The sequence below is a fragment of the Trachypithecus francoisi genome, unplaced genomic scaffold (assembly GCF_009764315.1).
Source record: "Trachypithecus francoisi isolate TF-2019V2 unplaced genomic scaffold, Tfra_2.0 Lachesis_group12, whole genome shotgun sequence".
Lineage (NCBI taxonomy): Eukaryota > Metazoa > Chordata > Mammalia > Primates > Cercopithecidae > Trachypithecus > Trachypithecus francoisi.
This window is the reverse complement of record NW_022681457.1, coordinates 81,616,224-81,631,877: the sequence shown is the minus strand read 5'-3', so window position 1 is coordinate 81,631,877 and position 15,654 is coordinate 81,616,224. Positions and strand designations below refer to the sequence as shown.

General features: G+C 52.4%; 1 protein-coding gene and 1 long non-coding RNA gene across 4 annotated transcripts in view; one reads left to right on the top strand and one right to left on the bottom strand.

The window, feature by feature from the left end:
- Window positions 1-13,957, bottom strand: part of SLC2A1 (solute carrier family 2 member 1) — a 32,492-nt gene extending 18,535 nt beyond the window's left edge. Inside the window, exon 1 of the mRNA XM_033226816.1 lies at window positions 13,660-13,957. Coding sequence (XP_033082707.1) covers window positions 13,660-13,677 — 18 coding nt within the window. The 5' untranslated portion in view covers window positions 13,678-13,957. The remainder of the gene's footprint in view (window positions 1-13,659) is intronic.
- A 504-nt stretch (window positions 13,958-14,461) lies between these two features.
- LOC117092752 overlaps window positions 14,462-15,654 on the top strand; it is a 42,123-nt gene continuing 40,930 nt past the window's right edge. For all 3 annotated transcript variants that reach the window (XR_004440898.1, XR_004440897.1, XR_004440896.1), the window contains exon 1: window positions 14,462-14,596. This is a non-coding gene — a long non-coding RNA (uncharacterized LOC117092752). The remainder of the gene's footprint in view (window positions 14,597-15,654) is intronic.

Genomic DNA, 15,654 nt, shown 5'->3' with positions numbered 1-15,654 from the left:
CTCTCACCTCAGAGGCTGCGAAAGAGGAAGAAGGCTTTGGTCCAGGGGGAGCGTACAGCTCAGAGCCCCCTCTGTGTGTGCGTTGTGTCCTTCCTTCCCGTTAGTCTGACCCCTTAGCCTGCCTCTGGACATTTATTCCACATGCTGGGGCCTCCCTCATACCACAGGGACTCCATTCTCTCTAAGTTCTCTGCATTGCCCAACTGGAAAGACAGCCCCCTCCCCCAGTATGTCCTGGCACTGCCCCCAGAGTCTCCCTCTCTCAAGTCTCTGGGGAGCCTTCAGGCCCAGAGCTGTTGTTCTGAGTGGGTAGTGAGCAGCTGACAAACTTCTGGGGGATCCCAGTGACACACCAGGTCAAGTCTAACTCATAGGGTGGACGCTGGGATTAAATCAGAGGCTGTGGCAAGGCACTAAGCATCACCAGGAGGGTTCACTAAACAGCGACTGCTAGGCCCGTCACATGCTGGGCTTTCTGCCTGTGGAATTACCTGCATTTGGCTTATGGGATGCAAAGTATACACTGTATTTTTCTGGAACACATCTATTTAAAAGAATGCACAAGAGGCTGGGTGCGGTGGTTCACACCTGTAATCCCAGCTTGAGGCCAGGAGTTCGAGACCAGCCTGGCCAACATGGCAAAACCCTGTCTCTACTAAAAATACAAAAATTAGCCGGGCATGGTGGTGCGTGCCTGTAGTCCCAACTACTTGGGAGGCTGAGGGACAGGAATCACTTTGTCTGGGAGATGAAGTGAGCTAAGATGGCACCACTGCACTGCACTCCAGCCTGGGCGACAGAGCAGACTCTGTCTAAAAAAAGAATGTACAAGCAAGGTGACATTCTAACCCGGGGGCCTGGGTGACTGGGGACAGGGTGAAAGGGAGATTTCATTTTATAGCCTTTGGCACTTTTTTGAATTCTGAATGGTGTGAATGGAATCACCTATTCAAAATAATTTTTACAAGCCCTATGATTTCATACTACTTAGAACAAAGCAATTTAAACAAAAACATTAAGTGGAAAATAATACAAATGATCCATGGATCATTTGTATTATTTTATGTTGGCAGAGCATGAGTGAATGACACTGGCCGTGTGAGGCAAGTCCTATTATCACAGGCCCTGTTTCACTGGGGTCTGCATCTGATGTTCCAGGGGTCTGGAGCCTCTGAAGTCATCCCTGGGGCCCCACTGAGCAGTTGCTCGATTTTAGCCTCTGGCAATGGGGGCTGCTGGGGTCCAAGGACATACCCCTCTGCTGGACCTTGTCATCGGCAGGTCGAGGTCAAACTCCACTTTAGAAAACCTGCCTACCCACACCCTGGATCATATCCACATCCACCCAGGCAGCTGCAGTACTAGGACTCACTAAAATACCAGTGACCTATGCTCCAGGTCTCATGCTAAGTGAGGCTGGGGCCCCGGATGAAACTGGACCCAGTCCTGACACCAAGGAAGGGGTTTCCAGTCCAGTGGGGTGGGGACAGTGGGGAGGCAGATGAAGATGAGTGGCTAGTGTGGTCTTGGCTTCAACAGGAGGCTGGTATGAGGCACTGTGAGAACCTGGAGGGAAAGATTTCCAGTTTTGCCTGGGTACAAAAAAAGATGAGCTCCCAGGAGGTGACACTGGAGCTGTGCCATGAAGGACACACAGAGAGTCTGCCAAGTGGGAAAGCAGTGGCAAGGCTACATTCCAGGTGGACAGAACAGTATGTGCAGGGGGAAGAAATGGGGACCGATCGGTCAGATTAAGAAACAGGGTGCTCAGTGTGGCTCAGTGCTAGGCGTAGGGGGAGGGACATGGCCCCTGCTCCTCAGTAGGCACACGATGACACTGCAACCAATCTCAGATTCATGCTCCCCTCCTGCTGCGCCCACCATAGCCGGCTTGATCACTGCTGGGCTTGGAAGCTGACCCACGTTTAAATGCAGCAAGCTGCCTCCTTTCACACCTTGGAGTGGGATACAAGATAGCCCTGCTTTGGGCCTTGGTTTCCTCACCTAGAAAATGGAGACGAAAGTTCCTTCCTTAAAGCGTTGCTGTTAAGTTTTCTATCAGTATCCATCATAAAGCCTGGCAGAATTCCCTCCACAAGTGTTTGCTGGATCAAGGAAGAAGAGCAAGCTACCCTTGACCGGGCAACCTCAGCACCATCTGCCCCCACCAGCCAGTGGCTGGAACTGGAACATGGTAATGAAGTCCATTCACTCAATGTGTATTTATTCTGGTGTCAAGCTGATGAACAGTTGGTGATGACTTAGAGAAGGGTACTAGCCCCAGAGAGTTTGTGATTTTCTTGTGGGAGCCTTTTTTTACCGGTGGGGAGCAATGTACAGCCCAGAATCTGGGATCCCCAGCAGCCCATCATCACTCCCTGGGGATAAGACTACTTTCTAGAACATTCCATTCTCTTCCAGGCCTTTGCTCTTGCTATGTCCTCTACAGTCTCTACTTATTACCTATCTGCCACTCAGTTTGGGAACTCCTTAAGAATAGAACCAGGGGCAGGATGCAGTGACTCACGCCTGTAATCCCAGCACTTTGGGAGGCCAACATGGGCGGATCACTTGACCTCAGGAGTTCAAGACGACGAGCCTGGGCAACATGGTGAAACCAGGTCTCCACTAAAATTACAACAACAACAAAATAGCCGGACATGGTGGCACACATCTGTATCCAGCCACTCAGGAGGCTGAGGTAGGAGGATCACCTGAGCCTGGGAGGCAGAAGTTGCAGAGAGTCATGCCACCTTACTCTAGCCTCGGCAACAGAGTGAGAAAAAAAAAGAATGGAACCTGGGTCATACCATGTCTGCAGCCAGAGTGGCCAGAGGAGGGAACAGCACATACAAATTGCAAAACAAAGAAAACCTGCCACTTTTCAATTTAGCTTTTAGGCAAAGCTGGCTCTGTGTGTATCTGTTGTGCCAGACCAGTGTTCATCCTTAGCCATTATCAAACCCCTGGAGAGTGCTGGAACATCAGAGCTCTGAGAGGTGAAAACAGCATCCCCCAAAACCCTCCACTCCAAACTCACAGGGCTGTTGAGGAAAGACCTCTGAAGTCAGGCAGACCGAGTTCAAATCCTGACTCTGCTAACAGAGTCATGACCTCTCAGCTTGGCCAGCGCCTGGGCTCAGGGTCCAGCACAGAGACGGATTTCTCATGTCCCCACCCCTCACCCTCCCTATCCCACTGATGGGGGTCTTACAACCCACAAGAGACCTCCCTTTCCCAGGAAGCCATGGATGAGGTGTTAAGATTCAGGACCTCTCCCCCAACACTCAGGTGCCAGATGGCCCTGGTCACACTGTAGAACTTGCAAAAACCGTGGCCTTTTTTTTTTTTTGAGATGGAGTCTCACTCTGTCATCCAGGCTGGGGTGCAGTGGTGTGATCTCAGCTCACTGCAAGCTCCGCCTCCCGGGTTCACACCATTCTCCTGCCTTAGCCTCCCGAGTAGCTGGGACTACAGGCGTCTGCCACCATGCCTGGCTGATTTTTTGTATTTTTAGTAGAGACGGGGTTTCACTGTGTTAGCCAGGATGGTCTCAATCTTCTGACCTTGTGATCCGCCCGCCTCGGCCTCCCAAAGTGCTGGGATTACAGGCGTGAGCCACTGCGCCCGGCCAAACCGTGGCCTTTTGACCCATGTCAGTGTGTTGGCATAGCGCTCCAGCCCCCAGGTTGGCCTGCGGCAGGTTCTCAATCTATATTGGCAGAGGGAGGGCACATGGCTACTGCCACTCAGAGGCAGGGTATTCCTGGCAAGAGGAGGGTCCCAGGGCCAACAGAATCCAGACGTTGCTCCATCTTGTCCTCTTCCTACAGCATCCCACGTGGGTTCCTGAGGTGCAGGGAAGCAGGGGACGCAGGGCTTTCCAACTGCTTAGTACGCAGCACAAACGTGGGTGGGAGGGGTTTACCTAATCCATGACAGCTCCCTTTGTTTTGTTGTGTTTCTTACTCATTTAAACAAATTTTGGGGCATTAAAAGAAAGAACCTCAAGGCTGGATGCGGTGGCTCACACCTGTAATCCCAGCACTCTGGTAGGCCGAGGCGGGCGGAGTGGTTAAGGCCAGGAGTTCAAGACCAGTCTGGCCAATACAACAAAAACCTTGTCTCTACTAAACATACAAAAACTGGGGCCGGGCACAGTGGCTCACGCCTGCAGTTCCAACACTTTGGGTGGTCAAGACATGCAGATCACAAGGTCAAGAGATCAAGATCATCCTGGCTAACATGGTGAAACCCCGTTTCTACTAAAAATTAAAAAAAAAAAAATTAGCCCAGTGTGGTGGCGCACACCTGTAGTCCCAGCTACTGGGGAGGCTGAGGCAGGAGAATGGCGTGAACCTGGGAGGCGGAGCTTGCAGTGAGCTGAGATAGTGTCACTGCACTCCAGCCCAGTGACAGAGCAAAACTCCGTCTCAAAAAAAAAAGTACAAAAATCAGTGGGACGTGGTGGCACATGCCTATAACCCCAGCTACTTGGGAGGCTGAGGCACGAGAATATAATCACTTTAACCTGGAAGGCAGAGGTTGTAGTGCGCAGATATCGCACCACTGCATTCCAGTCTGGGCGACTGAGCAAGACACTCTCAAAAAAAAGAAAAAAAGACAGCCTTGGCGGCAGTAAGAAAGAATGAAGCTCAAGAAATTGCAGACTGCTATAACACTGGCACATGACAGGAGGCGCCTGAGGTCAGAGGGCAGGTGCCCAGCCTAGCATACAAACAAAAGCCAGGGTTGGGACTAGAGTTGTCTGGTTTCCTAGCCTGGCATTTTACCCTCTGACCGGTTCCATCCTGCCAAGTCTTTTAAGAAAGAAGAGTGATGGACTAACAGCCCGAAGCCTGACCTTAGGGTGACCTCAAGCATTAAGTGCTCCTGAAGCCACTTCCTTTAAGCCTTCCAGTGATATCAAGACCCTAGCATGACTGAAGCTCCCAACACCCTTGGTGGCCCTCGAGGCAGAAGGCACTCGCCAGTCTTGAAAGTAGAACTGAGAGGAGAGAGCTGGTGCATTTATCAGCAGCACCAGCGAGCTGAGGCACCCTGCCAGGGGCTGCTCAGACATTCTGATTTAACCACCATGAACAAGCTTTTGGGGAGAGATTGCTCCCTTTTCACAGATGAGAAATGAGAGGGAGGGAAAAGCGCAGAACCAGGGGGCTCTAGGCTTCAGAGAAGCTTCCAATTGGGGGTCTCTGATGCCAAATTCTGCACCTTTCCTGCTCAGGTCCTCCCCTTGCTTCCGGGTACTGGTCTCTGAAGGAAACAAGGTTTCTACCTGGTGCTTTCTATGTAGGTCAAATTCCATAACAGCAGCTCTCTGAGCCTTGCCCACTCTGAGCCGAGACAGCATGGGCACAAGCTCAGAAAACTTTGGGCCACTTTGCTGCATTTGCTGTAAGCCAAAGTTGGCAAACTATGGCAGCTAAGAACGAGTTTTACGTTTTTAAGTGGCTGGAGAAAAAAAAAAAGACAACGACTAATATTTTGTGATATGTAAGAATTATATTAAATTCACATTTCAGTGACCATGAATAAAATTTTATTGGAACACAGCCATACTCATTTGTCTTCGGCTGCTTTTGTACTGCAACAGCAAAGCTGAGTGGCAGGCTGAGAACTACATGTCCCACAAAGCTGACAATATTTACGCTATATCTGGCCCTTTAGAAAAAAGTTGATCAGCCTCTCATTTAAGCCCCAAGTCCCCTGACCTGCCCAGCATTCTCAAAGCCTTCCAGGCAAAACCACATCCTCCCTAAATAACCGAAAAGGTATGCATCCTATAATGGAATGTTCAATGTAAACGATTGGCTTCTTGGCCATGTGCGGGCGTGGGGTCAGGATCTGGACCCTGGGGAAACTGACATTCCTGAGAAGATACACATTTGGTGGTTAGATGGGCAATAATTCAAGTAAGAGAACACTAATTTGGTGGGCACATGCAAAGTTCACTGTCACTCTCAGCAGACACATTTAACTCCCAGCTCCTCCACTTGTGTGACCTTAAAAAAGTCCTTTCCTGGTTGGGCACAGTGGCTCATGCCTGTAATCCCAGCACTTTGGGAGGCCGAGGTGGGCGGATCACCTGAGGTCAGGAGTTCAAGATCAGCCTGACCAACATGGTGAAACCCTGTCTCTACTAAAAACACGAAAAATTAGCCGGGCATGAGGGGTGCGCGCCTGTAGTCCCAGCTACTCAGGAGGCTGAGGCAGCAGAATCACTTGAACCCGGGAGGCAGAGGCTGCAGTGAACCGAGATCGCGCCATTGCACTCCAGCTTGGGCAACAAGAGTGAAACGCCGTCTCAAAAAAAAAAAAAAAAAAGTCTTTTCCTCTAAGCTTCAGTTAGTTCTCCATAAGAGAGGATTTTCTATGAATAAATGATATTGCCAAGAAAAGATTATGCCCGAATACATGCTCCCAATACTCTTCTAGTCAATGGAAATTCAGTGGTAAAACTATACTAAATCCCTGCCTATGGAACTTGATAGTTTAGTTGAAGGCTAGGGCAGAAAATAAATACATGTAATACATCAGGTGGCGAGTGGTATGAAGAAGGTGATGGGGTGCTATTTCTTAATCATAGTGGGACATGCCTGGAATGAAATATTATGCAGCTGTTGGAAAGAATGAAAACACATCTGTGTTTCACATAACACATCTATGTTATGAAGAGTACCAGGGTAGATTGTTCAGGGGGAAAAAAAAGCAATAAGTTGTACATATTGTGTAAGGAACAGGGAGTTGGTGAACTTGTATAGTAGCACTTGGTTTATGTGCAGAGAGAAACACTGCCAGTATTTACCTCTAAGGGTTGGGTTGGTGAACAGAATGGGTTGCAAAGAACTATGTAGAAAGTGGGATCCAACTACACAAATGTTGTATTTATAGGCATATATCTACACATGCACAAAGAGAAGTCTTTAGGGTAAACACCAAACTGTCAAAACTAGAAGACATTCTTTCATTTATTATGCTTCTCTGTAGTTGGCTCTATAACTTCTAAAATTTTTTTTTAATCCAATTTTTTTTCCAGTCACATCCAAGAACTTTATTGGACACAGCTTGGATGCCAGGACCTGGCAGGCCCCACACACTGCCCGCTAGGCCCTGGACTGTCTAGGGCTGGAGCGAGCGTAGTTCATCCAAGGAAGTGTCAGACCACATGGTAACTCCACAATGCAACACTGTGGTTAGAGACTTTGTGTAGCTGGGAGATGGAGGGCTGCCCCACAGATGTATGAACAGGTCCAATCATCCATAAATAAACCTACAGTGGAGAGGAAAGTGACACTGGAATTCATCCTTAGACACAGAGCACCCTAGATGGGTGGTGGCATCCTCACTGGTCAGGGGGCCAGGATGGGTGACGAGGGGGCCCAGAAGTCCACAGCACGGAGCAGGCAGGGGCAAGGATGGGGTCAACAGATGATGGGCATTTGCACTAGGACACTGCATTCACAAGACCAACTACTGAAGGGACATGTGTGTCAGGCTGTTCATTCTAGAACGAGGAGGGGTGATCTTTATATTGTATTCTGTTGCTGGTGGGCTCAAAGGTTACTTTGTGGAGAGAATGAGGGCAATGAGACCATACAGTGAAGATGAGGTCAGGATCAGGCCCACAGATAGCCCGGGCTTCTGGGCAGCACTGCATCCCCCACAGTGCTGATGGCACAGCTGGCTGCCAGGCCACTCAGGCCCACACTCAGGCTAGCGCTTGGCTGGAGGAGATTCCCGTATAGGCTGATGCAGTCAATGAGCGAGTTGGGAATAAGGACTTCCACCACCAGGTTGTAGATGGTGATGATGCCAGCCATGACCGCGGGGACACTGGACTTCATGATCAGCTCCAGCCGCATGAGGGCCAGGGCCACAGTGCAGTGCCACCCTAGGCTGTGCCACAGACAGCACGCAGGGCTGTGGGATGGAGGCAAGGCGAGCCCAGAGCCGACTCTGTTTACCTGGGGCCAGAATCCTCTGGGAATAGCTTCTGCACAGCTGTGAGGGCCACACCCAAGTTATCACACGCAGCAGGGAGCCGAAGGCGGCACCCAGCTAGGGGAAGGAAGTCCTCAAGAAGAACTGCCATCGCTGGGTGCTCAAGGAGCCCAGGGGAGCTGTTTGTTTCCTTCCTCGAACTGGGCCCCCCAGCCCAAGAGAGTCCACCTCTTCCTCCAACAGAGGCGCTTATGGCTAGCTGGCCTGTCTGGGCTCCCACTGTGCTATGAAACCCTATCTGTGCTGCTCAGCACTCCCTAAGCCTGCTGCACAGATCACATGCTCCCCTGGAGCCTCAGTGCCACTGACCCAGACAGCTAGGTCTCATCCCCAGTACAGCTGAGGACACAAGCTCCAGCAAGAAGTGTGGCTGGCCTAGGGTCAAATGGTAGAGCTGTTTCTGATGGAGCCCTTTCCTCCCCACTCCCAAATGCCAGGGCAGGGGGAGATATAGGCAGACTTCCTGTCCAGCAGAGGCCTCAGTAGCCAAAAGCTCCATCAGCTGAGGCCTGGCAAGAGCTCTCTCCCATTCCAGGGTACACAGGCCCCAGGGAGGCAAGTCAGTGTGGTCACAAAGAGAGGAGATGATGCCTTCTTTCTGCCCAGGTTGAAGGCCTGGGAGCCCTGCTCAGTTACTGCAAAACCCTCATGTTTATGCATCAGCTACTGCCAGGCCTGGTGGCTGGAAGACAGAGTCTCAGGCTCCTGTGGAGGGAGGTAACAATTGGAGGCTTGTTTGGGTGGCCAGGGCTGGGCCTGCAGGCCTGGACACAGCCTCCCTGAGTCCATGAGTCTGGTCAGGAGGCCTCCCAGCCTCCGCCATCATGGGGATGTCGGTTACCAGACTGAGTGAGCGGCTTTATCACCTCTATGCCCAGGAGTGAGGTGGGGGAAGGGGTGAGGTTTCAGGCCCCAAGCCAACACTGCACACTTTCCTCTTTGTTCCAGGCCTCCCCAGCTCTGCCAGTCTTGGGGAAGCGGGGAGCTGGATGCCTGTACCCTTGGTACTGGAGCAGAGCTCTGGGCCGACACCTCGTGACCAGGAGGCACTGGGCAAAGCTGAGCTCCTTGAAGTCACAAGCTGATTACAGGGGATTTGAGGCTGGTCCAGCCCTGGGGCAAATAGGGTCGAATCCCTGGATGGCTCGGTACTAGACAAGGATCATCTTGGGGCTGTTTACATCATTCGTACACCCAGACTGGCCATACAAAGGGTCTTTCCACTTCAAATAGCCACTGCCCTAATTTAGGGCATGGGGCCAGTCTCACCACATCCACCGGGGGTAGCCAAGTCTCTGTTTATTGAGAAGGAAACCAAGGCTCCAAGGAAAGCCACTTCTTCAAGGTCAGAGTTTAGTGGTAACACCTAGTGTTTCGTTTCCATTTACAGTAGAGTTTCAGTTGTCAAGTTACGTCTAATCCAACTTTCAGGCTCCTATGGCACGCAGAAAGATCATGGACAAGTCCTGTGTCTGGGGATTCCTGCTCATTTGGGGGTGGGTGGAGGATGGCACAGACAGGCGTGTGGAGAAGAAAGCATCTTTTAAGAAAAACACAGCTAGGCCAGGCGCGGTGGCTCATACCTATAATCCTAGCACTTTGGGAGGCCGAGGTGGGTGGATCACCTGAGATCTGGAGTTCGAGACCAGTTTGACCAACATGGAGAAACCCCGTGTCTACCAAAAAAATTACAAAAAAATTAGCCGGGCATGGTGACACATGCCTGTAATCCCAGCCACTCGGGAGGCTGAGGCAGGAGAATCACTAGAACCTGGCAGGCGAAGATTGTGGTGAGCCGAGATCGTGCCATTGCACTCCAGCCTGGGCAACAAGAGCGAAACTCAGTCTCAAAAAACAAAAAAACAAAAAACAAACAAACAACAAAAAAAAAAACAAAAAAACCCACAGCTCCGTAGAACGCCTGAAATCTTTTGTGATAGCCTTATCTCAGACAAATCTCTTCCCTTCTCTGGACTTAGTTTCCCCATTTGTCAAATGGAGGGCTGGGCCATGTTCCGCTGGAAGGCCCCTCCTGCTCTGGGTTCCTTCCACCCTCTAATGTCATCCTGGAAAGGCTGGCATGTCTTGGGGTGGGAGGCTCAGTGTGTGATCTTTGCAAAGTCATTTTTTATTGGACCATGAGATCATTGTAACTTGTATCACAGGGCAGTTGTGAGGACCCTAGGAGCTACTGGACATGAATGTCCCTTTCAAACTATCCCAAGGGTGACCCAAATTCAGAAAGGCAGGCAGGCAGCCTAAGGCAAAAAGGCAAAGCAAAGAAGCCCAAAGCAGCGCAGGGCACTCACATGAGTGGACCCTCCCTGGCCTGGCACTCTCACCCATGTGCCATCCCTACTTACTTCCTGACAAGCCCCTATTAGGAAGAATGGGTTAGTGGGAGCTTTAATGATTTACCTGACTTAATACCCACGGGCCAGCATCCTGACTCCCCAAAAGCTCATACTGCCACAATGCCAGCTTTTAGATAAAGGCCAAGGCCCAGGTACAGGTCACCCACGGCCCAGGTAAGTGCAATGCATCACGGGAGTCCAAGGAAGCAAGAAATATTCATGGAGCATCTATGGCGACAGAGACATACATTCTTTTCTGAATTCCTAGACACTGTAATGATGAAAACTGGGCAACTGAGGCAAGCTGGGAGTCAAAACCACATACGCAAACACCTATGCTCAGCCGGGTGTGGTAGCTAATGCCTATAATCCCAGCACTTTGGGAGGCCGAGGCGGGCAGATCACTTGAGCTCAGGAGTTCGAGACCAGCCTGGGCAACATGGCAAAACCCTGTCTCCACCAAAAATACAAAAATTTTGCTGGGCATGGTGACGTGCGTCTGTGGTTCCAGCTACTCAAGAGGTTGAGGTGACAGAATCACTTGAGCCTGGGAGTTACAGTAAGCCGAGATCGTGTCATTGCACTCCTGCCTGGGTGACAGAGTGAGACCTCGTCTCAAAAAGGACAAAAAACAAAAAACTATGTTCTCTGCACCACAGAGGGGCTGAGGATGCCTGTGGATTTCTGATTTTTCCTTTTCTGGAAGGTAGAGACTGGCCAGAAAAGTGATGAGTGATGGGCATAGGCAAGGCTAGTTACAAGCTCTTCACGAAGGGTAGGGTGAGACATCTGGGGCAGGGTCCACCCTTGCGTGCTGGTGCTGCCCAGGAGGGACTGTGGGCGAACCCCTGGCTTGGAGGCAAGGTGATTCCATCTGTCCCCTACTTCCTATTTGGTTAAGCTCATTACTATGAGTTACAGAGGAGCACAATGGAACACGGGGAAGTTAGTTAAGTCAGTTCCCATTTCCTAGGAGACAAAGAGGAACATAGCAGAACCAAGGCTTTGGAGCCAGGCACACCTGATTTTCAGATCTTGTGTGAAAGGCAAGACCTCAGTTCAACATCGTGCACAAAAAGGCTGTGCTTGCAGGTCAACTCAGCAGTCTCCAAAGGGAAGGGTTTTATTCCAGAATGTATATGGAATGATCTACACAAGATTTGGAGGGGAAATGACCACAACTGCCGTCTTGTATCTATTTGTCTTTTGACATTTCTATTTTATGAAAGCATATAATCTGTTAGTATCAAAGTGCATGTGCATGAATTTAAAAATACATATATACCACTGTGAAAGAAGTGTTCCAACATTAATTACTGACGAGGTAGACAGTGGAAACTTTGGAGAGCACTCCATGAAGAGCACCCATCTGCTACACTATTTAGAAGCAGCTGGCACAAGGAGCCACCTTTGAAGGTAAGCAAACTCTCTCCCTTTTGCCTAAAATTCAAGAAATGCTGTGGTGAAGAGAGACAGTGGAGACAGAAATGAAATTAAATCTGATGGGCCTGGGTTCAAATCCAGTTCAACCACTTACTAGCTGTGTGACTTTAGCAAACTTATTTCCCTTCTCTGAGTTCCAGGCTGGTGAGTAACCAGCAGGGCATGGTCCGTGACGCTGAAAAGTAGTTTGGCTAAGAACCTGTTGATTTTTCTCCTCCACTTTCCTGTCTCCACGTACAATATTCACTCATTCACTCAACAAATAAATGCCCATGTCTGGCACAGCATGCTGAATAGATAGTTCCTTCCCTAGAAGAAGTGACAAAAGTGATCTCTATCTTTCAGATGGAAAAACTGAGGCCCAGAAGTGGCCTGCAAAAGCCCTGAGATATTTGGACTTCCTTGCCACTAGCTAAAACAGCTTCTCGCTGAACTTTCGTTTAATTATATCCCACCCTTATGGCTCACCTAGGATTCTGGGAGCCTTCCCCGGGAACTTCCTCGGGGTCTCACCTTAAGCGAGGGCGCGGGAAGGGTGAAGCAAGTCGTCTGGACTCATGGATTCAACAGGTGTGGGCGGAAGGCCTTTTCCCGCCGAGGGTACGGCCCAGCGTCACCCCTCTCAGTCCCACCGGGACACCTCCATAGCCAGTAGGAAGGGCAGTTCAGAATTCAGTGCTACCCCCGCGTCCCAGCTAAGAAAACAAGGGCCATCCAGATGCCCTCCCAGCTGAGATGGAAAAATCCAAGTATAATAAAGAGGGAGCGTTTCAAAAGAAAAAGGGGACTTGAAAATATTGTAGACCGGGGGAGGAAGGGAGGGTGGAAAGAAACAATGCCCTACACACAGGAGGGGTTCCACAAACATTTGTTGAAAAGAAATCGCTCTGCGGAAGTTAGAAAGATGCCCTGCAGGACAAGCCCGTCTACACATGAAAAAATAAATCCTATCTAGGCAGTTGTTGGTCCTCAGAGTCCCCATTCCTCATTCTCCAACCCTGTGGTGTGCGCGTCTCCCGCTCGACTTCAGCCTGGGGCTCTTTCCCGGTTCCCGGATCCCCCGTCCCTCCAGTTGCGCTCCCCGCCCGGTCCCGAGGGTAAACCTGCCTCCGCGGAACACATCTCCGCGAGACTGGGCCAAAGCTTTGGGGCCTACACTCCTCGGAAAGGAGAGCCTCCGCGACCGGAGGTTCATCTCAACCCCCGCGTTAGAGCCCGGGCCCGGAGAGAAGTGCCCTCCCCTCGGCCTCGGCACCGCGGGGGACGGGCGGGAGGAGTAGGGTAGGCGGGTGGGACATCTAGCACCAGGCCGCCCACCTACTGGGGCGCCCGGGTTAGGGGAGCCGGCGGAGAGCGGGGGCGGGTCCCGCCTCCTCGGCGCGCCGGGGCCGGGGCTGGGCCGGGGGCTCGGCCCGCTCAGCCAATGGGCGCCGCGCTCGGGCCCCCTCCCCCGCACCGGGAGGGGCCGACGCTGGGCTACCGCCGCCGAGGTCGTGTGCGACGTGCCGCGCCCGGGCCCTGTGTCCCCAGCACCAGCAGGGCCGCGTGGACGGCGCGGAGCCCCCGGAAAGAAGGCGCGTGCTAGGTGCCGGCGCCAACTGCGCACGCGGCGCCCTCCGGCCAGCTAGATCCGGAGCCCATTCCCACTGCGGCGCGCGGCCCGGCGGGGCACTGCGCTCGGGACCCGCACCCAGCCAGGCTCGGAGAGGCGCGCGGCCCGCCCCAGGCGCACAGCGCGGCGGGGCGGCGGGAGAGGCCCTGGCCGGCGGAAGGCGGGCAGGAGTCCGCGCCTTTGTTCCTGGCGGGAGGGCCCGCGGGGGCCCGCGGGCGCGCGACTCACCTTGCTGCTGGGCTCCATGGCAGCGCTGCGCTGGTGGCTCTGGCTGCGCCGGGTACGCGGGTGGCGGCGGGCGTGCGAGCGGCGCTCTCCGGCTCAGGCTAGTGCTCCGGTCCGGGGACTCCGACTGCGACTCTGACTCCGACTCCCGTCGCTTGCTCTCCAGCTCCCTGGCGCGCTCACTCGGGAACCCGCGACTAGCGACCGGCACGCTCGCTGGTGCTACCTCTTGCCTCTTGCGGGAGAGCGCGCGGACCGTAGCGTTTATAGGACCCCGGCCATTGGCTGGCGACGCCGGTGTGTCAGGGGTGTGTGGGCAGGACCTCGGGGCGGGGCTTGGGGCCCAGCCTGTGCTGGGTGGTGCTCCGCGGGGAGGGGGTGAGGGGAGGGGCCGGGGCCGGGCCCCCCCAACCACTGCCTCGTTCAGGCTGCGGAGCGGCCCTCTCTGTGCGTTGGGACCGCGGAGCGCGTTCGCTGTGTGACTCAGGGCAAGTGTGCGCACCTCTCTGAGCCTCCGCGGCCTTCTCTAGCAAAATGGTGGAGCCGGTACCCGGCTGTAAGGCAAGCTGGGATGCGCGGAGTAGCGGGTGGAAAGCTGGACTGGAGTTCTCCCTCGGCCGCTGGGTGACTTCGGTGCACTAGGGATAGTAACAGTACCACCTCGTGGGGTTATAGAAAGACCAAGTGAGTTAATATTTGTAAAGTGTTTAGAACAGCGTCTACTGCGTGCAAAGTAGTATTTATTTGTTAGAGAGACTCCAGGAGGTCTTGCCCAGTGATTGACTTTTCCCTTCCCTGTCTCCACCCCCCACGTTCCCGTTTGTGAGCCAAGCCTTGCTTTTGCACCGGCCGGGCTCTGCCTAGAAATGCATACCCGTCTCAAACCTGGGCTTTAAAATCACCTCCTCGGGGACGCCTTCCTCTACTTCTCACAGTTCAGGTGAGTCTATGGTGACCTGTAAGTGTGTAAAATATGAAAGGCAGGCTAACTGACTGACGTTAAGGACATGATAGACCTTGGGTTTAAACCAGCTCAACTGTATACTGGCCCGGCCGCGATCCTGGGCGAATTCCTGGCCAATGAGGCTGTTTTCGGTTTTTTTTTTTTCGGTTTTTTTTTTTTTTTTTTTTTTTCAGACGGCGTCTGGCTCTGTCGCCCAGGCTGGAGTGCAGTGGCACGATCTCGGCTCACTGCAACCTCCGCCTCCCAGGTTCAAGCAGTTCTCTGCCTCAGCCTCCTGAGTAGCTGGGATTACAGGCGCCTGCTATCACACCCGGCTAATTTTTTGTATTTTTAGTAGAGACGGGGTTTCACCGTTTTGGCCAGGCTGGTCTTGAACTCCTGACCTCGTGATCCACCCGCCTCGGCCTCCCAAAGTGCTGGGATTACAGGCGTAAGCCACTGAGCCCGGCCGAGGCTGCTTTCTTATGAGTAGATGGAATTCTCCCACCAATCTCATTGCTATCATGAGAGGTGCAATTTCCAGATAAGCTCATGAAGTGTTTAGCATGGAAGTTCTCATTTACTGGTTGGTGGTATTGTTGGTTTATTTATTTATTTTGTTAGTAAATAAATAAATGCTGGTCTCGAACTCCTGGGCTCAAGTGATCCTTCCACCTTAGCCTCCGTAGTAGCTGGGAGTGTAGGCATGTGCCACTGCACTGGTAGTGGTATTGTTATCATCTGACTTCACCTTATTTCCTCTAGACCAGTGTCTTGCTTGAGACACAGTGAAGGGAAGGACACCCAGTCCAAAGGTCTGATCAAACTCTTGAGGGTCCCTTTCCTGATGGAGGGAGTCATGGTAGGCTTACTATCTGTTGGAAACCAGGAGGCTGAGCCGACCAGATGACCCCTGGAGTTCTCTGGCAATGTGCCCAGTTCTGGCTGAGGGGCACCTTGGTTGAGTATGGAGCCCTGAAACAGAATGCAGGTGCATTCTGGGCACCCCCCTGCCCAAGGCTTCAATTCCTATGGTCTCTCTATGCTCAGCCTGG